Source organism: Mauremys mutica, chromosome 9 (assembly GCF_020497125.1).
Source record: "Mauremys mutica isolate MM-2020 ecotype Southern chromosome 9, ASM2049712v1, whole genome shotgun sequence".
In the NCBI taxonomy this organism is placed as follows: domain Eukaryota; kingdom Metazoa; phylum Chordata; order Testudines; family Geoemydidae; genus Mauremys; species Mauremys mutica.
In genome coordinates this window covers 86,829,553-86,853,278 of record NC_059080.1, presented here as the reverse complement: position 1 = coordinate 86,853,278, position 23,726 = coordinate 86,829,553, and the positions used below count along the sequence as shown (strand labels likewise).

Genomic DNA, 23,726 nt, shown 5'->3' with positions numbered 1-23,726 from the left:
TCTCAAACAACAGTACTGTACAGACCCATTTACGTGCGGATGTCAGGAGTAAAGCCGTCACGACCGTGTGTTAACAGACTGCAGGTTAAGCGCGCCATGCTGAAATATCTTAAAGATCTCTATATATACATATATAGTTATCTAGGATTACATACGTATTCACAGCATCCCAAATACTGCAGACCTATCCATTAACGATGCTTTGCAAGAATATAAATTCAAATGTGTAATCTAATAAAAAGATTATTATTACTACACAGGGGTGAAAGTAACTCAGGACACTTACCGGTACGGAGTGGGGACGGCTCTGGCCCCTGGAAGGGGTGGGGCCTGGGGTGGAAGGGGCAGGGCTAGGGGTCAGCATCCCCCAGCCAGCCCTTCCAGGCCGCCTGGTCAACGCCGCCCAGGGTTCCCGTGCTGATTTAAAGGGCCCGGGGCTATGGACACCGCTGCTGTGGTAGCGGCATCCAGAGCCCCAGGCCCTTTTAAATAGCCGGCACCAGGGCAGCTGCTCCCTTTGCCCCTTTAGGCAAAAGGGGCAGAGATTTTAAAATGCTGCAGGGTCCTTTGTCGCGGCAGCGCTTTAACGTTGCTGCGCCTCCACTCTATCGGTGGCCCAGCGCTGCCGCAGCAAAGGACCGTCCTTAAAGCACTGCTGCCGCAGCGCTTTAATGTCCCTGCCCTTTTTGCCTCCCCCGTCGGCGGTGCTGCTGGTAGTGTCCCTACTGGCAGGGCCACCAATGGGGGGGGGGGTGAAGGGGCAGCAATATTAAAGTGCTGCCACAGCCAAAGGACCATTGCTGTCCCTTGCCCCCCATCAGCGGTAAAGACGTAGCAACACGTTTCCACTCTGCACTTCCTGTTGATTTCTATGTCAGTGAGTTAGTGAGCAAATCCGTAGTGCTACATAGCAAGTTCCTGTACCGCCTGTTAAATAGGTAGCACTGGGAGGCATAGTGCTACCGCGTGTTAAGCGGATTGACGTGTAAACGGGTCTGGACTGTATCAGCTCCATTTAGGTTAAGGGGAAGATGATACAGGATGAAAAATGGTCTGCTTCTTTACTTGCAGATACTCACAAGTACAGTCTGAGATACACGTGATTATTCTTGTATGTGTTAGACAGTCTATGTTAACTGTCCTTCACATTGAAGCCCCTCAGCATAATTATGAACTATGGATTAATAACAGTGTCTGTTAAAAGTTAATAACAGTGTCTGTTAAAAGAGTGGTGAGCGAACCTCAAAAATGTTTGGAAATTCTATTTGCATAAATACCCAAAAGTTCCTCTCCCCACACCCTCAAATGTCCCATCTATTTTTTTAATTATTATTATTTCATTCATTCATGTCAGTCTTGGTTTTCTTTACTCCTCCACAGTTCTAAGCCTTTCCTATCCAAGACACTACAAAGTGACCCTAAGTTAGGGGCCTGTGGTAAGGGGTTGCACAGAGGGATTGGGAGGTATGAAAATGTGTTAGGAGATCATGAAAAGAAAGGTTCTACTAGCTGGGAAATAAGAAGGCCTGGATCATATTGGGAGGAAAGGCTCTTTTTCTAAACCAATACACATCTAAAAACAGAGCAGAGTTTGGTTTAATTCAAAATAACCCCTAAGATTCAAGCCGTTTAAGTGATTCATTGTCCATTAAGAGGGTTTTGCACCTGGTAGCCCACACTGACTTCCCTAGACCCTATACATTATTTATTTGTTTTACTCACAACATTTTGAAGACCAGTTTTGAGGACATTTAATGTGTGAGAAAACTTGACAAATGAGACCCAAGGAATTCACCCACAAGAACCATCTCAACTTTTGTGGCTTGTTGCACTTTTTAAGTCTTTTGTAGAGTAGAATAGAATCAGACCAAAAGAGAAGCAGCAGAATGTTACTTCTGTGGAATACGGCATACCACAATAATTTATGGCTTCAGACATTTATACACATCACTGTTGTCATCAAGTAAGAATCTGGAAGGAATATCCTGAGCCTTATTTAGCATGTATAAGTGATAGAAAGCCTAGCTGTCAGGTCCTTCTCTAGTTTCTGGGAGTTAAAATAAGAGCCAGCTGGATCACACAGATTGCTCCAGGGATCAGCGGAAGAAATAATGTTTGCTTTTGATATTCCTCTCTCAGTTATACTGCAGTTTTCTTACGATAGGCAATTGAGCCCCTTCCTGGTCATTAGATTACAAACTCTATTGGGGGGAGGGGGAGAAGACTGAGGACAACAATAAAAAACTTCCATAGAAAGTAACTGAGGGTCACATTCTGCAACCTTTACTCAAGTTACATAGTACTCACACGGTTTTTCTACTCAGTTCAATGTGAATATTCATCTAAGTCAGACTCAATGTAAAGGTTGCAGAATCAAGACCTAAGAGGGTTGGGTTTTTTGTGTCATCTTCCATTTAAGGAACAATGCAAAATTTCAGAAATCTCTTCTTACAGAGATCAAATTAAATTAGATGAAACAAGTACATTAATATATTTAAAAACTACCTGCATTATACATGTACCTAGTGCTATAGGAACCTGGGGTCAGACTGTGGCTTGTTGTTTGAAAGGTGCCCAAGGTGGGAAAGAGTGCAAGAGAACTGGATTTTTAAGAATAATATTAGTGCATTTTTTCCCATCCACACTAAATATTCCACATGGTGATAATGCCACCAATGGAGTTACCACTTTTCAAACTGGTACTTACTATAGTCTCATTATTCCAAATGGCACCATCCATAATCTTTGGATAAGAGACAGAATAGTGAAATACTTCTGTTATCTTGTCTTTTATTTTAGCGTTGTGAGAATCAAAGCCCCTAAGAGACCATTTTTGAATAAAATATTAGGCATGATGCATTTGCACAGAGAGCCCATCAGATCATTTGATTAGCTGATGTGGGAATATTCTGAAGAAGTGTGTTAATTTTAAAAATCTGGAGAATATAGTCATTATGCCAGCTCACATACTGGTAGCCCCAGTTGGTAATGATATTGACATCAAAGGTAGTCTATGTATTTGTGAAGTGATAGTGTGTCACATTACCATTTTATTATTCAGGAGTGGTGCTTCCCACAGTCTTGTTATTCTAAATGGCACATTCACAAACTTTGGATAATAGACTGGGTAGCAAAATGCTTCTGTCATCTTGTCTTTTCTCTCAGAGTTACTGAAATAACAGAGAGACGGAAGAGGGCATTTTAATATAAAATATTTTGGCACAGTAGAAAGAATTTACCCAGTGAGCCCATCAGATCATTTTATTAGAAGGTAAATGATTAGTTGACTTGGGAAAATGTGCTGAATAGCTGTCTGAATTTTAAAAATCTGGAGAGTCAACTCATTATACTGAATCACACATAGGTGGCCCCAATTGGCAGTGATATTGGCATCAAATGTAATCTATTTATTCATGCAGTGAAAGCTTTTCACATTCCTGCAGACCCCTCTTCTTGAATGAAAAGTTTACACAATAATTAGAGCTTCTGGGGATATTTTTGTGTTTATTTTCCCAAACATTTGAAGTATTCTTCAGCATTCTATGCTGCCATGAAGCAGAGTTTCCAGAACTATTTTTTTTTCTGACACTGAGTAGTATTGCTCCTTAATCTGAGGGGGTTTGAGCTATCAAATTCGTGGTGCTCCCCAGTTCCTACTTGACAAGGAATAGTGTGAAACTGATAGCTGGGTTTGAGGAAAACAGGAGATAGGCCAAATTGTTTCATCAGGCTTTGCAGAGATTGAACCAAGGTTTAACACCAAATCTGCAACTCCTTTCAGTAAGATTGGGCAGGTAAATATCAGTTTAGCTCCCAGCGTCATCCTCCAGTCTAAGAAAAACCTTTGGAAGTGTTATGCTATTTACATGAGGCAAATGTGTGCTGTCACAGGTTTGTAGTCCCTCTGGGACTCAAACCACAGCCCAGAATTGTTATTAGCCTAGTAGTTGTTGTGTTGTGACTAGAAAGTGAAAATAGGTATAAATATCATGCATCATGGCCTTTAGAAATTATGTGAGACATCTGGATACATTTGCCTGACTAATGCAACAAACACTTCCTGCCACTCTCTGAAATGATCTAGTGCCTCACACAGCTAGTTACATTTTGAAGGGCTGGAACAGCATAAACATGCCTGGTGCTCCTCTTCAGCTCTCCAGCTAATTAAGAGTGCCCTTCTGTCCAAATGGAAGAGAGAGAAAACAGCAAAACCATCTCTTCCAGACCATAAAATGTACTGTTCATCCATCTTGCCCAAAAGCCTAGTCAAGATATTAAAGATATTTTGTCTAGTTTGCTCGACTCTCAGCATGGTTAACTCTCAGCAACGTGACTTAATCATTAGCCTACAATTGAGTGTTAAGAAATATTGCTGGGGGTCCCAATCCCATGGTCTTTAATTCCTTCTTCAAACTTCAGGACTCTGCCACCCCTACTCTCATCAAGTAGTCTCTGACTACACTGAAATTAATGGAACTACTCCCACAGAGTGACTAGGTGTTAAAGTCTGGCTCTTTGTGTCTCTTTATTCCTAAAGAGACAGAGTCTGTTGTCCTTACTCTCACTGAGTAGTTCACTACCCCATTAATATTCCCACTGAAATCAATAGGCTAGATTGTGCCCTTGTCCGTGGCTGAGCAGGGGTGAAAGATCCCTCATCCTCTTGCTCAACCTACCTGGATCTTGTCTAAAGGGCAGTCCCTCTTTGTGAAAAAGTGGGATGGAAGAGAGTGGGATCTTACTTGAGATGGGAAATAAGCTATATTAATTCAAGAGCCGTACAATAATTTTTCTTCCCACAACTTGCCCCTGGGGTGCAGCATTTGTTTATCAACTCTTACTCGCTGCTGAGCCTAAACAGAGCAAACATTGCTACAGATTCCAGCCACTTTCATAGTTCTTACAGCCTTTGTAAAATCAACTATAGGGAATGTAAGAGAGGCGGAAGTCATTCTTGCTTCCCATTGTCATGGTACCACACAGCAGAATAGGACCCACTGAACAACAGGCTACCTCCTCCCTTAAAGAAACTGTTTAAAGATCAGGGTCAAATTGGAATCTAGGGCTAGCATGGTCACTGTTTATTATTATTATTATAGCACCATAGAAGCCTTGAACAATTACCCACCCAGTTTCATGGAATGGTAAGAAATGTGATAGTGACTGATTCAGGGCACAGATGAAGAGATAAGGAGTTGGGCAGTGTTTCAGCATATGAGCCTATTAAAGAGGAATACGTGTATATTTTGCCCATGTTCAACATATGAATGGAGAAGTTTCTGACTATTTTATTACATACACACGTAAACACATGAACAAATCCAAATAGCTATGTGTAGAAGCTATGGAAATCTATTTTACTATGTGCTACTAGCAGTGCTGAAAGCATTTGAGTAAAAGCTTCCATATGAGGAGAGATTAATAAGACTGGGACTTCCCAGCTTGGAAAAGAGACGAGTAAGGGGGGATATGATAGAGGTCTATAAAATCATGACTGGTGTGGAGAAAAGTAAATAATGAAGTATTATTTACTCCTCCTCATAACACAAGAACTAGGGGTCACCAAATGAAATTAATAGGCATCAAGTTTAAAACAAACAAAAGGAAGTATTTATTCAAGCAATACATAGTTAACCCATGGAACTCTTTGCAAGAGGATGTTGTGAAGGCCAAGACTGTAACAGGGTTCAAAAAAGAACTAGATAAGTTCATGGAGGAGAGGTCCATCAATGGCTATTAGCCAGAATGAGCAGGGTGCAAAACCATGCTCTGAAGAGTCCCTAGCCTCTGTTTGCCAGAAGCTGGCAATGGGCCACAGGGGTAGATCATTTGATTACCTGTTCTATTCATTCCCTCTGGGGCACCTGGCATTGGCCACTGTCAGAAGACAGGATACTGGGCTAGATGGACCATTGGTCTGACCCAGTATGGCTGTTCTTATGTTCTTGAGCTAAAGGATAACTAAACACTTGTAAGCCATTTTCAGCTGTATCTTTCCCTGAGAAATTTGTAAAATTGAGCATAGAAAACTTTCTTCTGGAGTATTTCAGCATCCAACAGCATATTTGTGTTGGGGAATGGTAAAAGGACAAAGCAGAAAGCCAACTGAAGCTCTTTCACTGAAATTAAGTGCACTAATTTACAGGTCTTGGAGAATTCATTTCTTGAATGCTAGTAAAAAAAATGTAATGAGTTGTTGCAAAATGATGACCATACCCTGTTCATCACATCTTAGATTAACTGGATGTTAATCTAATTGGGTGAGAGATTGATAAATCATCCATAAAAGTAATGCTGAGGAGATACTAATAAAAATGTAATGAATGCTTATATTGTGTTCTCAAATAGTATCAATCATATTATTGAGAAAAATAAGGTAATGGAAATATATTTATTATGATTAATAAAGCTCCGTGTGCAAGGATGTCACAATTTCCATATTAACTAAGTTAATTTTGTTCTACTAAAGAAGTTGCTAATATTAAAACCAGTCGGGGATTTTTGCCCAAACTTTTTTTTTTAATGCAGATTCATCAAAACTGAAACTTTTTGTAGAAACATGTCTGTTTTGATGAAACTTTCATTGGGAAGGTTTCTCAAGTCCAGGATGGAATTTCTGGTCAAAATCACAGAAAGAGTGTGGTTAGAGCTCTGCCTTGGGATGTGGGAGATTTAGGTTCAAGTCCCTGCCCTGAATCAGGAAGAGCAGGGACTTAAAACCTTGACCTCCCACATCCCATGTAATGGCCTAACTGTGGGGCATTGGCTATTCTGGGGTATAGTTCTTCCTCTCCAAAAATTTTGAAAGATGTCCTGTTTGGTTCCAAGTAGAATGAAAACCAATTCTGAAACCTCAGAATTTGTTGCTAAAAGGAATTTTTATTTTTTGGCTAGGCCTACTACATATGAGCATGGAATATACAGAAATTCTCAATGAACAACCCCTGTTAAAATTGTATAGCTTTCTAAAAGTTCCCTCTGTAAGCCAAATCTGCCATGTTTTATGATGCATGAATCCTGAGGGGCAAATTTTGCTGCCAGTTAACGGATATATAATGTCCAAAGGGTCAGATTCTGATCTCAGTTACACTGATGTAATTCTAGTCTAGCTCCTGTGACTTCAATATAGCTATTCTGCTATTACTCCAGTGAGACTGAGATTAAAATCAAGCCCACAGATTTCAGCGGGAGCACGTGTATGTTCAAAGGCAGAATAGGGCCTGTATGTGTACTCTATATATGAAGTATGGGAATGTGACTTTAATACAATCTAGCAATGCCCTGTTGTTTGCACTCATTGTGTGGGGTGGGCACAACATATTGATGAGATTTTGGCTCTATTTTTGTCTGAAACTGATCCTACTAAGTTGGCTGAGACACCTGAATTTCTTGGTCCAGCCATGCAATTCAAGACAGAGATCAAATCTAAGGAACAGTTTCTCTTTCATCAATGTAATGTTGAGGAGACCAGGAAATAAGTTTGGCTGCCTCATGTTTTTTAAGGACTTATCATCATGAAACATATGAGTGTCCATGAACGACAGGATGCGGTGCCACAGTCAGAACCCAGAAAAGCTCTGCATGGTTTCAGGACATTTTCTTAGACAAAAAGATATAATGGAAAATAGAATCATAGAAATGTAGGGCTGGAAGGGACCTCAAGAAGACATCTAGTCAGCCTTCTGGGCTATGGCAGGACCGAGTACACCTAGACCATCCCTGACAAGTGTTTGTCTAACCTGTTCTTAAAAACCTCCAGTGATGGGGATTCCACCACCTCCTTTGGACACCTATTCCATGCTTAAATATCCTTATAGTTAGAATTTTTTTCCTAATATCTAACTTAAATCTTCCTTGATGCAGATTAAGGCCATTACTTCTTGTCCTATTTAAAGTGGGCATGGAGAACAATTGATCATCTTCCTCTTTATAACACATATTTGAAGACTGTTACTAAGTCTCCCCTCAATCTTCTTTTCAAGACTGAATATGCCCAGTTTTTTTTTAACCTTTCCTCATAGATCAGGTTTTAAAACCTTTTCTCATTTTTCTTGCTGTCCTCTGGACTCTCTCCAGTTAGTCCACATCTTTCTTAAAGTGTGGCACCCAGAACTGGACACAGTACCCCAGCTGTTGCCTCACCAGTGTTGAATAGAATGGGACCATTACCTACCATGGTCTTACGTACAATACTGCTATTATTAATACACCTCAGAATGATTTAGCCTTTTTTGCCACTGCATCACATTGTTGATTCATATTCAACCTCTGATTCACTATACCTCCCATATCTTTTTCTGACTATTCAGTTATTCCCCATTTTGTAGGTGTGCATTTGATTTTTAATTCCTAAGCATAGTTCAAGACACAAAGGGGCCGATCCTCCTCTCACCTATGCAGATGGAGTTACTCCTCATTTACACCACCATAAGTAAAAATAAAAGGGGAACAAAGAGTACCTGTGGAACCATAAAGACCAGTCAGCCTAATTTTGATATCTGGAAAGATCCTGGAACAAATTATTAAACAATAAATTTATAACCACCTTGGGGATAAGAGGGTTATAAATGATAGCCAACATGGATTTGTCCAGAACAAATCATGTCAGACCAACCTTTTTTTTTTTTTAGTGTGTAGATAGGGGAGAAACTGTAAATGTGATAGGTCTTGATTTTAGTAAGGCTTTTGACATGACATTCTCATAAGAAAACTAGAGAAATGTGACCTAGATGAAAATACTATAAGGTGTGTGCAAAACTAGTTTAAAGACCGTACTCAAAGAGTAGTTATCAATGGTTTGTTGTCAGGTTAGGGGGCCATATCTAGTAGGGGCCTGCAGGGGTCAGTCCTGGGTCTGGTACTGTAAAATATTTTAATTAATGACTTGGATAATGGAATGGAGAATATTCTTATAAAATGTGTGGATGACATCAAGCTGGGAGGGGTTGCCAGCACTTTGGAGTACAGGATTAGAATTCAAAACAACCCTGAGAAATTGGAGAATTGGTTTGAATTCAACAAAATGACAGTCAGTAAAGACAAGTGCAAAGTGTGGTTACTTTGCAAAGTGTGGGACCATGCTGCCTGGCCTCCTGGTATTCCAGGGCTAGAGGGGCTGGGGCCGCACTGTCCAGCCTCCCAGTGCTCCAGGGCTAGGGGGTTTGGGGCTGGGACTATCTGGGCGGGGAGGGGGAGGTCTGGGGCCATGCTGCCTGGCCTCCGGGGCTTGGAGGACTGGGGCCACACTGCTCAGCCTCCTGGCACTCTGGGCCTGGGGGGGAGGGGCTGGAGGCACTCCGGGGCTGGAGGCGCTAACCTGGGGCGGGGGCCAGCGGCTGCAGTGGGGGAGCTCTGGGATCCAGCAGTGGGCATGGAAGGGGCAAGGCCTCTGGCAGAAGAAGCGGGTCTGAGGGGGCTAGCCTCCCAGAGCCAACAGTTCACCTGCCACCCATGAACATAGGAGTGGCTTCTCCCTTCCTTTGCTCTTTAGTATGTGGGCAAACTGTGGAGTTTCCTGGGGAAGAAGCATCTGGAATTTCTCAGGAATTGGGGTTGACTAGGGAGTGGGAGTTTTGGGGAGATGGTGAAGAGGAGACTTTGGAGATAGACAGCCATTGAAACTGGAGTCAGGTTTCCATGGATCACGATGAGTCCTACACATAAAATTTTCAGCAGGACCAGGCTCTCACCAGTTACGTGGAACTCTGCTTCCACAAGGGGGCAGAGTTCAGGCTGTGCATACAACCTAATTTTTGTCATTGCTTGGCACTTGAGTTTTTGCCCATGCAATCATAACATTATCTTAATACAGTTAATTTGTATTTGTATTAACTGTATTAACTCCATAAACCATAGAATTTCCCTGATTATATTGGGAGTTACAATGCTCGTGGCAACATTATTAGCAAGAAGGAATGAAAAATAGGTGTGATGTGTGCAGATAGATTACAAACCTAAATAATTGTTACAAATTAAAAATATTATAATTCTGTGATCTCTTTGTATCGTTGTAGCTGGGAACTGGTTTTTTTGTTTGTTTGTTTGTTTGTTTGTTTGTTTAATTTTCTGGAAGTTTTCAGTAAGAAGGGAGCTACAGTACATTTCTAGTTAAGATGGTAAATGCTGTAGCAATGTAGAGAGAATGTTATAATCAGCATGTTGGTATGGCAATATACTGTATTAATCTGATCATGTTTTCAATCATTTTTAGTAAAGTATATCTGCATTCATAGGCATAAACCTCCTTGTTATCTGTAAATTACATTTTGGAATGTCATGATTTATTTTATAGCATAAAGGCTATTAAATGAATACTGACAGCACTATTAGTGCTCTGATTTTGAACTGAAGTACAAGTCAACTCTGTTTAAGTCATTGTTTTCAGAAGCCACAAATAAATGTGCAGTTAAAAGGGTTCCATAAGTTAATAAGAGCAGAATTAGTAAAGAAGTGAGCAAGTTAGGAACATAGAAATTGCCATGCCAGATCAGATTAATGGATCTTTTAGTCTAATATCCTGTCTCCACAAGGGGCCAGTACCCGATGCTTTAAAATAAAGCAAAACACTAGAGATGGGACAATAACTAGATTCATTCAGAATATAGAGAATAGGCCTGATGTTCTAGCAATATTTAGATAACTGGATATTAATATTACTTATCCTTCAACCACTCCCATCCCCATCACTGGTAAGCAGAACCCATCTGAATCCCGTACCCTTTGGGATTCTCTTATTTTTGTCCTCTGAAAGAGGTCACTTATTGCCTGAACCATGTACTCCTCTTATTTACTTTTCCATGTTGAATGCCACTCCTCCTCCTCAACAGCTATTCAGGAAGCTGCATGTGGTTGGAATTGCCCTCAGACCATGAAAAAGACTTCTGATGTGGAGGCAGGAGACTGTCCTGTGTACATAATGCATCCTCAGGACGGGAAAGGCTACTGTCCAGTGCTTCACCATTGTACTAACTACCTGAGGTGAAGACACTCCAGACTCCTAGGCATCAGTTTCCAGCAAAGAAAGCAAAAGTGTTTTCCTTCTTTAAGCACTGAAGTAGGATGTTTAATTACCATTTTTTCCACTCTGTCTAAGCTTCCATAGCCTTACCTTTTAATAGTCACAAATCATCCGGTCTTTATGTAAATCATACTGTCTCAAAGGCCTCCTGCACCAATAAATGATTTTAAGACTTCCTCTCTTCTGAAACTTAAACCAACTTCTTTTTCATCAAGTCCTATCTGTTCCTACACTATAAAACTCACCCCTCTCTGGAAAAAAAAATGGATAAAAATCTTTATGGCCCTAAAACCATATCCCCATCTTAAATTCAGTTTATCCCTTGGGCCTATTATAATATTTACCACCACTGCAACTGATAATAATCATGGTCCTGTTCCTGTTGGAAGCTAATCACATCCTGCTAGATGCTCAGCACCCTTCAATTCTCATTGCTTTCAGAATGAGTTGTGATTCAGTGTGCTCAGTAACACAATGGAGGTATTTAGCACATTGTAGTTAAGGGCCTTTTCTTCTAACACAAAAGACATTATTTTCTTTTCTTGGACCTTGCTCTAACCAGGGTAGATTCCAGTCACTTCATTTACACAGATGTAAACCTTTACTTGTAGACCCTTCATATCTACCTGAACAATGCAATCCAATGGACTCATATTAGAATTAGACATTAGCATTTAAATTAAAATATATGTAATGCAAGCTTCTAGCTTTACTGTTTTGGGGTCACTTGTAACAGATTGTATCTTCTATCAGATCTTCTGGGTTCAACATATGCAATTTATGTAGGTTGGTTTTATTAACTTCATTTTTCCTTTAGGATAAGAAAAAAACCAAAAACTAATCTAAATATATTTAGTTTTACTTTTGTTAATTAACCTTAGTGATACGAAAAATTTAAAGTTTTACTGTTTTGGGTGGTGGTTTTATTTCTATCATGTACAAAGGTGCTCCAGTAATTCCAAACTAACATATTGATGTCTGAAATAATATAACTTGTCAATAGTATAATTTTATTCTATTGATGTGCACAGGTAATTTCCCATGAGAAATGAAATATTTCTCTTTAATCATTTAGAACTCCAAATGGGACTCGGATTAATGGAACCAGATGGCCAATCTTCACTACAGCTGAACAAAAATACTTAACATTAAACACCGAAGCTTCAAAGATATATACAAAATTACGTGCCCAGCAGTGTCGATTCTGGAATGTATTTTTTCCCAAAGTCCTGGAAATGACAGGTAAACTTTTGGTAAATATACACACACAGAGTATGCTGCTCAATACAAGCTCACTTTCCTGATAGTAGCACTGTATTTTAATTTGAATCTCAAAGCTTATATTTGAAAAGGTTATTTCAATGGAATCAAATCCTGATGTCTTTTCTTGGGCAAACTCTCATTCACTTCAGCAGTAGTTTGCCTTGTTATTCGTCAGTGTGTTATGCAACCCTAAATGTGTCTGATCCACAGAGAACAGATATGTCTGCTTCCAGCTGAGAGGCTTTTGTTGAAGCTGTAGTGCAGCAGGCTGTTAATGCTGGAGGTACCAAGTTCAATCCCCAGTGATGACCATAAATGGGAGCTTGTTTGGGATTAGAACTGCCAAAGGCTGCAGATGCTTAGAATGAGTTTTCTCTACCCTTTGTACCTAATCCACAGAGGCTGTGAGTTTGCTGCTGCTGCCAGCTGGGGGATTTGGTTCTTTAGGACCAAGCTGTAGATGCTTCTGATTTATTTCTGGAGTTCCAGGGCTCAATCTCTGGTAACAACCATGCAGTTGTTATGTAAAGACTGTGTAAAAAGAATGGAGAGACCTCAGGGTTTGGCCAGTGCAAAATACCACTGGATTTTAATTAAGATTGTTTGCATAGTGCTTTTGCAGTGTTTGTCTAAATCGCTTTTAATAACTTTTTATTAGTGATGGAGAATTGTCACAAGGTTTGGAGTTATGGTTTCAGTGAGGTTTGGAGTTTGGGTTTAGTCATGAAGACTGAAAACTTTGGAAACTTTGCTATCCTATCCGAATCCATTCAGACTTCAATAACTGGCTAGATATCTCTTGACAACTGATTTTCTTGTCAGGGTTCTGGTATCTTGCATTTTAGTGAGCCAATGGTACAGGTCAGAGTTGTGTGCCTCTGGATATTTTTCAGGAACAGTCTTTATAAAAATGTTTTTGGAGTTCCAACCCTCATCTAAGCCTAGAAGGAAAGAAATGTGTGAAAATAAAATCAGGTTTTGAAAAGGTTAAGTGATAATTTCACATCCTTCCATAAAGTTCAGTTTAAGGTTGGGTCTAGAAGTTGGCTCTAGAAGTGGGTAAGTGTTCATGATGGCAAAAGTTTGTTTTTGTTCTGTTTTTCTGAAATGGTTAATTCATTCCCATTTTGTGCCCTTTGGTCTATTACAGTTCTGATCGTATTCCTACTGAAATCATCATTACTTTCTCCATTTACTTCAAAGGGAGCAGGATCAGACCAATATTTTTATACTTGATTGAGATCATATCACTGCGGTTTACTGGATTTGAAATCACAGAATCTAAAGGGATAGGACTGGATAATGGGAATGGTCTCAAATTGTCTATTAAAACCATTTGTTTTAATCTATTCTGATCTATTTAGGCTCTTATACTATGCCATATTATCTGAGTGCAATATTCCCATTCACTTCAATAGAAGTTGGTTGGGCTCATCAGTATGTTGTAGGTGATGTTCAGTAGCTCTCAGCATCAGATCTCATTTTATTAAATAAAAAAAGGGAAAGGAAGCAGCATTTGTAATCAATTCAATGTATTATTTGCTGTTTGGGTGATGCTTTGCTGTGTCTCTTTCACGACACCCTGCTATTTGGTGACTACGTGGGAGATTTTACAAAATAGCAAGTATATTTTTTTTGTGCGAATTTGGGTCATTTTCAGGCAAGAAGTGGGTATTTCAGATCTACACAGACTTGGTTTAATCTGCGTTTTGATCATCAGGCATTACTCATAAAAATGATAATTGTATACTCCATCTGTTTGGATGATGTTATTGATATACGAATGTACTGTGTATACCAAATGTTCTGTGACACGATTTATATCAACACACATGCTTCAGCATCTCTTGGCAGCCCAGCAGAGTTGCCTTTCATGGCCTTGGGTGGGGAAGGATCACAAACCACCTTTCACGATCTGCCTAGAGAAATGAAAGTATGTTTCTTGATATACCATAAATCATTTCTTTTAATCCCTAATTTAATATGCATGTTTAAAATATTTTTTGAAAGATTTCATAACATACTCTTAACAAAAGTAAAAGAAGGAGACTGAATGTTGTTAGTGGGTGGTGTTGTTTTGGCACTGCCTGTCTTTAGAACAGAAACATTAGACCTTTCTATATTTATGTTTCCTACACAACCTCTTCCAGCTGTGAGGAAAAAAATCATTTTAGTTTCCACTGATAAACTTCCTAGGATGCACTTGTCTGTACTGGGCTATCTTGATTATCACTTCAAAAGTTTATTTTTCCTTACTTAATTGCCATCTTAGAGTTGGTAGGGCAAGTCCCACCTTTTCATGCTCTCTGTATGTGTGTATATATCTCCTCAATATATGTTCCATTCCATGCATCCGAAGAAGTGGGCTCTAGCCCACGAAAGCTTATGCTCAAATAAATTTGTTAGTCTCTAGGGTGCCACAAGGACTCCTGTTCTTTTTGCGGATACAGACTAACACGGCTGTTACTCTGACATCTTTCATTGCAAAGGTTCCTTTCAAAGAAACACTAAGTTCAAAAATATTATTTTGTATTTCTTTAGGTCCCGAAGGACTTTACATACCATAGACAGAGATACATCTGCAGATCACCTTACCCAACATTGAAACACTGCCACCTCTTAGGTGGAAAGTCACAACTGCTTTAATGTACAGCAACACTGCACAACATTTAGGACAGAAGTGAAGAAAAATATGATATCCAGTTGAAAGTGCAGCTGGAATTTAGGTAGACAGGAGTGTAATGATTCCAACTGTAATCTGAAGAGGACACCCAAACTGACATGTCTACTCTTGCTAAAAGTGCAGTTGAATATTTTAATTACCTCAAGTGGTCAGAGCCTCAGTTTTATGCCTTATCTGAAAAATGCCACCTCAGCCATACAGTGTCCTCTGTCACCATGCTAGGGAATCTGTTTGGTACTGAGCCACCTACTAACTCATCTTCCTCTGCTATCCTGTTTATTACTTGGAGATCTCCTATCTACATAATGACCAGCACCAGTGCTGCTCAACAGCAAAGCTGGCTCTACCACACACTAAGCAAGACAGATAGTTGGCTAAAGTAGTAAAATATAAGAGACAGCAAAATGTTTAGTGACTCCAGGCTGCAAGGGTGGATCTTTTCCAGTTTCCTAGGGAAGCAAAATGCCCAGAGCTGGCAAAGCTTATAGTATGTCTGCAGATTTAGAAAATTAATAAGAGAAAAACAAATCTCACACATCCAGATAGCAAAAAGAGACACAAATGGAAATGCCAGTCTCTGAATATTTCTAGAGTATTTAGTGTTGGTACAGTTTTGGGGGTTTCTTAGTGTCTTTACCTTGCGGTGGATTACCACACTATCATTGAGGACCTTAGTTGCAATATATATATATATATATATATATATGTTCTGACAATACAAGTACCCTAATAAATTGGGCCCTGGACTTGTCGGGTGTGTGCTCTTGATTCTCAGGTTACAATTCTGCAGGGAGCTGACAGGCTCCCGCAGGGGACTGAGAGCTCTCAACTTCTCACTGGCCTTAAGAAAAACTGAGGAAACTCAATACCATGGGAGGAACAGACTTAAATATTCAGCATGCACAAGGCAAAAAGATTAGTCTGAGGGTACTAGCATTGGCACAATTCACAGTACTCCTCCTGATGACAGATTCTAAAAGGGTTATCAGGTTTAAGAGCCAGAAGACACTAGTCCTTACCTGTAAGGAATAGGAACTAGAATAATGGATTAATTTACTCAAAAGAAGTTTTTTAACTCTTGAACACCCTCCAGTTCTAACAGATATTAATGATTAAAATATTTTGTATCCAAATGAATGTTCCTTCCAACACTCCAAGAACCTGTAATGCATCCAGAGCCTAACTACCACATTGTCTGTTTCCCCTTGAGCTGGCTATAGGCAGAACAACTTTCAGTTTCTACTCCATTACTTACTCTGGTCTTTTTAAAAATATAATTTTTTTTTAATTTATAGCAAGATTGTGTCATTCTATATTACCTATGAAGAAACAAAACAAAGATAAAATGTCAGAATAGTCCTATCAGTGGATTTTGTGAATGTGCTAAGAAAAATATCCTAAGAAAACTAAGAATTAAGCTTGAACATTTTACATGTACGAAAATAGTATTCAAAAGCATTATACATTAGACAAATAATCAGCTGTATGTAGATCATTAAAATGCCTTCTCATAATACAAGAACAAGGGGTCACAAAATGAAATTAATAGGCAACAAGTTTAAAACAAACAAAAGGAAGTATCACAATGCACAGTCAGTCTGTAGAACTCTTTGCCAGAGGACGTTGTGGAGACCAAGACTATAACAGGGTTCAACAAAGATTTAGATAAATTCATGGAGTATAGGTCCATCAGTAACTATTAGCCAGGAATAGGCGGGATGGTGTCCCTAGCCTCTGTTTCCCAGAAGCTGGGAATGAGCGACGGGATGGATCACTTGATGATTACCTGTTCTGTTCATTCTCTCTGGGGCACCTGGCATTGGCCACTGTTGGAAGACTGGATACTGGGCTAGATGGACCTTTGGTCAGACCCAGTATGGCCATTCTTATGTTCTTATGCCACAAGTCAGAAAGTTCAATATCAGAACCAGTTTCCATATTACTTTGGGTTAGATTCAGCAACCATTACTCATGGGACTAGTGGGACTAGTCTCAGAGTAAGGCAATACTTAATAAAAGGGTGGAAGGATATGGCCCCTAAAATCCTCTGTCCATTCATTTAATTTGTCTAGCCCCACCCTCCTGCAACCTAGTTAGTAAGGGAGGTAAAACTTATTACAATATTGTACCATCTGAACATTTCTACTGACTGTTAGAAGAAGAAGAAGAAGAAAATAAAAATCTCGTTTCTTTAAAAACAAACAAGCAAACAAAAAAACCTGCTTTGTGGGTTAAAGCTGCACAGCTCTTCTGAAATTGTATGGATGACTAAAGAACATCCAGGAGAGATTTCAAAATACACCTCATCCTGCAGACCCCTGTACCTGGACAGTTCTTAATATTTATCAGAGCTAAGAGTCAGGAATATATTTGCAGGTACTAATAGCAGCTGGGTAGGAAGAAAACATTACGCCTGACTTATGTTTCCTACTAAATTATAATATATCATAACTGTTATGTGACCTCTGTCCAGCTCCTAGTGTCCATAACACAAAAATACATTCACAACTGGTGCCCTTTTGGCAGATTTAACAGAGGGGCAAATAAGGGCATGGAGCCAAATTTATCTCTGATGTAACTCCACTGAAATTAGGGTACTGTGACATCACCGAAGCAATGTGGGAAGGGATGTGCTGTCAACTGTTTGATCTGTGGGTATATGGAACACTTTATTTTCTTGCTTTGTCAAACTGAGCGTTAGAGGCCTGATCCAAAAAAGACTCTCCATCATGTTAATTATTATGTATCTATTGTTCAGAATTATTATTTATTGTTATTTTTTACAATTTATTATTTTTATTTTTAATCATGGCCTGCAAATCTTTTGGGATAATCGACTACAAAACCTTTTGAGATTTGAAAATATAAGGAGATTTGACCATATAAAACTGCATTTAAGCTGTTGCATCTGTTAAAATGTATTAATTATTTCATTGGTTGGCTTTTGTTATATGGTAGTGAATTTGAGTAACCTCATGCTCTGAATTGTAATCATTGGTCAAGATGAATTCTCTAATCTCTTTTTGCCTTCTTTCTGTCAGCCCATCTAAGTCACAGGTGGTTGCTTCAAAGAGATTGATGATGTTGGTGATAATGGGATGCATTGACTTGTGACTTCAATTTTGATCTTATCGCTGAAAAAGAGCAAACAAATGGGAACCCAAGTTCTTATTTCAGGGCTTTAGTGTCTCTCTTTCTTTTTTAGATTCATAATGGTGGCTAGTCTGAATTTCTCATAGTCCATTTTCTATAGCTCACTCACTTCTTTTAATGTCCGTTAGGTAGCACTGAAGTGTCTCACAATTTATGATCCAGATCAATTATTTCTGATTAGAGATGTGTGGACAGGAGATGTATTCAAGTTTATAAAATATTTGGGCATGAATACTTTCCAGTCATTAAGACTTCAGAAATATCTGAGCCTCTGTACCTGAAATATTCAGGAAGAAATGTAATAGTTGCCTGAATCAATAATTGAGCAACATTGCATGGATAAATTAGACTGGATAATCATAATCAAGACTAAGAAAAGCAATAAGATCCAGGTGTTTTTCTCAAAATAGTACTAGTAATGGTCCAAATGCTAAATTACCCATCCATTTGACATAGTTGCAAATAATCTGGCTTCATCTAAGAGTCTGATTTCGTATTTAAAGTAAAAAAAAAATATGCAGAAAGCAGCACTGATGGTCAGAAAAGTGACTGTAAAAGTAGAACATTTAGTATTGTGCATATCTGCTCCTTACAGGTCTTATGAGTCATATTTACATAGCTTATTGACCAAAAAAAAGTTTTTAATATTATCAACATTTGGAAAAGCACAAGCTTTGGGGTTTTTTTGTTATTGAGAAAACTGGCCAGGAGAAAATAAGAAATTATCTGAATTTTTCCCAAAACTCAAATTTAGTGAAGCCCTAACTATTTTGGAGCTTTGAAAACAAAAAGTTTGGTTCATCTATTTTTTTTTATTTTTTGTACATCTACATTCTTTTTGCCTTCATTTTGCTCCAGAAGCAAAGATACTGAATTACTCTTGATATAACTGAAACTAGGAAGGCATTAAAATCTATTGAAAAGTCTCTTCTCAGTAAATTACCAACCTGATTTCCAGACCAAACAGGTTTGGAAAAATTCAGCTGACCTGCAAATAAACTTTATCCCTTTTGACATAAGAATGGCCATACTGGGCTAGACCATTGGTCCATCTAGTCCAGTAACCTGCCATATGCTTCAGAGAGAATGAACACAGCAGGGCAATTATCAAATGATCCCTCCACTGTCATCCAGTCCCAGCTGCTAGCAGTCAAAAGTTTAGGGACACATGGAGCATGAGATGGTATTCCTGACCATCTTGGCTAATAGCCATTGATGGACCTATCCTCGATGAACTTATCTAATTCTTTTTTCAACCCAGTTATACTTTTGGCCTTCATAATATCCCTTTTCAAAGTGTTCCATGGATTGACTGTGAAGTACTTCCTTATGTTTGTTTTAAACCTGCTAATTATTAATTTCATTGAGTAAATTCTGGTTCTTGTGTTAAGGAGTAAATAACTCTTCCCTATTAACTTTCTCCACACCATTCATAATTTTATAGACCTCTATCATAACCCTCCTTAGTCATCTCATTTCTAAGATGAACTGTCCCAGTCTTTTTAATCTGCCTCTTATGGACGCTGTTCCATGCCCCTAATCATTTTGGTTGCCCTTCTTTGTACCTCTCACATTCTAATATATCTTTTTTTTTTAAGAAGGAGAAGCCAGAACTGAACTCAGTATTCAAGCTATGGGCATACCATGTAGTAGCATAATGATATTTTCAGTCTTATTATGTATCCCTGTCTTAATAGTTGCTAACATTCTGTACATTAATGAAAACATTAAGCGGATGTTTTCAGAGAACTATCCACAATGACTCCAAGATCTTTCTTGAGTGGTAGCAGCTAATTTAGACCCTATCATTTTGTATGTATAGTTGGGATTATGTATATCACTTTGCACTTCTCAACATTAAATTTCATCTGCCATTTTGCCCAGTCACCCAGTTTTGTGAGATCCCGCAGAAACTCTTTGCAGCCAGCTTTGGATTTGTCTTAAGTAATTTATTACTGTATGAAAACTTTACTACCTCACCGTGTAACACTTTTCCAGATAATTTATGAATATGTTGAACAGCACCGATCCCAGGACAGGTCTTTGGGGGACCCCACTGTTTACCCCTCTCCACTGTGAAAACTGACCAATTATTCCTATCCTTTGTTTCCTATGTTTTTAACTAGTTACAGATCACTGAGAGGACCTTTCCTCATATCCCAGGACTGGTTACTTTTATTAAGAGCCTTCAGTATGGGACCATGTAGAAGGCTTTCTGAAAGTTCAAATACACCATATCAACTTGCAAGGATCATTCTTGTCCACATGCTTGTTGACTCCTTCAGATAATTCTAATAGATTGCTGAAAAGCCGTGTTGACTCTTACCTATCATGATCATGTATGGGTCTAGTAATTCTGTTCTCTACTATAGCTTCAACCAATTTGCCTGGTACTGAAGTTAGGCTTACCAACCTGTAATTGCCAACATCACCTTTGGAGCCTTTTTTAAAAATTGGCATTACATTAACTATCTTCCAGTCATCTGGTACAGAGTCTGATTTAAGTGATAGGTAATATACCACAATTAGTAGTTCTTCAATTTAATATTTGAGTTCATTCAGAACCTTTGGATGAATATCATCCAGTCCTGGAGAACTGATACTGTTTAATTTATCATTTTGTTCCAAAACTTCTTCTACTGACACCTCAATCTGGGATAATTCCTTTGATATATTACCTAAAAAGAATGGCTCAGCTGCAAAGATTTCATTTAGCTTCTCTGCAACAGACTCAATTTGAATGGAGCCGTGATTCCACCATGTATCTATGTTTTTGTACAGCACTGTCATAAATCTGTCAGTGGTAGCGTGCCCCATGTAGGAGCTATGTGAGGAGTGCAGACGTGAGTTCACTTGCCCTCACCCCAACAGGTGCTGCAAGATGTATCTTTTTAGCAGGCCAGAGCTCATCTCTTCGGCCAAGGCCTCTTGGTTGTTTCATCTCCTCTCAGGGTCTCAGGTGATTCAACAAAACAGCCTGCAGGCAGCAAATGAGCTTAAACAAAAGAAAGGAAAAGAAAAATCTGTCAGCAGTTCCCTCCAGAACATGGGCTGTTGTTACTTCAGAGGGCCCTGGGAGAATTACTGTCCACTTCAGAGTTCACTGGGCTCCAGTGCAAGTCTCAGTCCCCATCTCTCCCTTTTAGCTCAGGTGATCTGCACCCTCTTTCTGCAGACTGTCACCTCTTCTGGGGCTGGAGAAATTCAACAGTCTGTTTCCTTTCCAGGGTTACCCCACCTGAGTGGAGTTCCCTCCCTTTAACAACTCCTCCAGTCCTGGAATGATTTGCAGGTGAGGAGGGCAGTGCCACTCCAGCCCAAAGCAGCTACTTAACCCCTTCCATACCACTGTAGGGATTATATACTCTATCACAAGCACCTAGCACAGTGGAGATATGATCCTTTTGGGGGTTTCTAGGCTGCACTGTAAACTATGTATTAAATCATTCTATTTTGATTAAAATAAACAGAGGTTGCTTTTGAAAGCTGAGATAAATAATACATGTTTATTTGATAAACATATATACAATGTAAAGAGAGCAAATTCATCTTCATAAATATATAATACCTGAGATTGTGCCAGAATGATAGTTCTTTATTTTAACTCACTACTTTCTGATGCAGTGCTAAAATGTTAGCCACTGAATTTCCAATAGTTGGGGATGAAAGAGAGGGAGGAGAAACTGTTGTGCCATCTAGAGGAAAATGGCCCCTGGTAATCAACATTATTTTTCAATTAATGTAAAAAAGATTCAAATTTAGATTAATACAACCCATTATGTGTTTTACAGGAAATATTGATGAAGCAGAACGAGAATGGAAAGCTGGATTCCATCGCTGGAACAATTACATGATGGACTGGAAAAATCAATTTAATGATTACACTAGCAAGAAGGAAAGCTGTGCAGGTCTCTAATTAATAGGTTTACCCTTTCGAGAATGTCCATATTACCATTGATCAAGGTAAACATACCAGTAACTATCTAACGTGTTTAGCAATAAAGCATATTATGTAAATTAAACAAAATGTCATGAATATAATATTGATTCCCCAGATCTTTTAGTTTATATTCTACCTTGTATCTCAATAAACAATATAAGGCACTCATACCCTTTTAAAGCTTCAGAGTATGTCAGATAGGACTATAGATATGAAAGTCTGAAGATTAATGATGTACATGTTATCATAAACACTAGCAGCTTAAAGTCTCACTTCAAGGAAACATTGTAATCTATTACAGAAAGTGTAATTTTTTAAAATAGAAATATCAGTATTTTATAATATTGTCTGGAAAGCACAACTGATGTAGATCTTTAGCGGCAATGTCACAGCATTATGAACCTTGCTTCAGTTGTAATTTAGTTGACATAAACAGATGATAACATTTCTGGACACAACAAACGTTAACCATTTGTTAAATCAAAGGGTTTTTTAAGAGAGTTATTAAACCTTGAATAATTGCTTCTTTAAGGCCCAGTCCCTGGGAATCACCACACAGCCCATGTATTCATACATTAATATTCCCTACTAGGAGCCAGGGATAAAAAAAATCCTTCCCCTATGTTATAGAACCACTGTGGAGCCAGTCTGTGTAGCACCTCTGCTGTCCGTTATCCCACTCATCAGGGAGCAAAGGCTCAAAGTAACGGATCCACAGCCAGGGCCAGCCTTTCCCTGATCATCCATCTCTCTCTCTTTGCCCTGTGCAAGACTTCCCTGTGGAGCTGGGCTCTGGATAGGGGATGCAAATGCCCACTGAGCACCCCCACCCTTGAATAATTCTGTCCCTCTTCACCCAGTGGAACTAGCCCAGATTCATTGTAGGGAGGAGCTCCCTGCACATTGAAGGATGGATTCAGATTTAATCCTAAGTGACTAGATTCAACATAGTGTCAGTCGCATCAGTTTACCAAAGACCAGAAATATAACCTCAGTTGTCCTGATTAGGTAGAAGAATTACAATCTGTAGAACATAGGCCCTATCCTGTAGTGTGTAGTCATTATTCTGGCAAGTCCCTCAGTTAAGTCATTGGGAGCTGAAGGAGATCCGTATTTTGCAGAAGTGGGCCCTTAGGTTTGTATGACTGAGCCCCAGGTTTGGTTCATATAAAATCCCTCCTAATGTTTTCCACAAACTCTAACTGAATCTTTTTTGTGGATTCAAAACAAAAATGTGTATGACTATTTCCCCATTAATCTGTACTTCTTGGTTCTGGCTTGAATGGGAAGCAAAATGCCACAAAATACAGTAAGATGCTATCCTTGGTCCATCTGGAAGGAAGTATTATCAGAATTCTCCTGAGACAGCAGGCTTTGGTGAAATTCATAGTCCATTTTGGCAGACTGAAGAGATCTGGATAACACTAAGATGATGGAGAAGCAGATGAAAATAAAGATGTAAACTCCGAGAAAAAAGACTGACAGCTTCTTTTGCAACAAGCACTTTAGCTGATAAAATATGTTCACCCTTTTGATTAGGACAGTGTTTCCCAAACTTGGGACACCGCTTGTTTAGAGAAAGCCCCTGGCCGGCCGGGCCGGTTTGTTTACCTGCCGCATCTGCAGGTCCGGCTGATCGCGGCTCCCACTGGCCGCGGTTCGCCGCTCCA

The 23,726-nt window shown here is 39.2% G+C and overlaps 1 protein-coding gene across 2 annotated transcripts in view; it reads left to right on the top strand.

The window, feature by feature from the left end:
• The window catches only part of BCHE (butyrylcholinesterase), a 49,610-nt gene that overhangs the window by 19,215 nt on the left and 6,669 nt on the right, over nt 1-23,726 (top strand). Inside the window, exons 3-4 of one of the 2 annotated variants that reach the window (XM_045029321.1) lie at nt 12,093-12,259; nt 21,908-22,079. In XM_045029321.1, the coding sequence (XP_044885256.1) occupies nt 12,093-12,259; nt 21,908-22,032 (292 nt within the window). In that variant the 3' untranslated portion in view covers nt 22,033-22,079. Of the gene's footprint in view, nt 1-12,092; nt 12,260-21,907; nt 23,593-23,726 lie in introns of those variants that run through there. The other variant, XM_045029320.1, reaches the window with a different exon arrangement.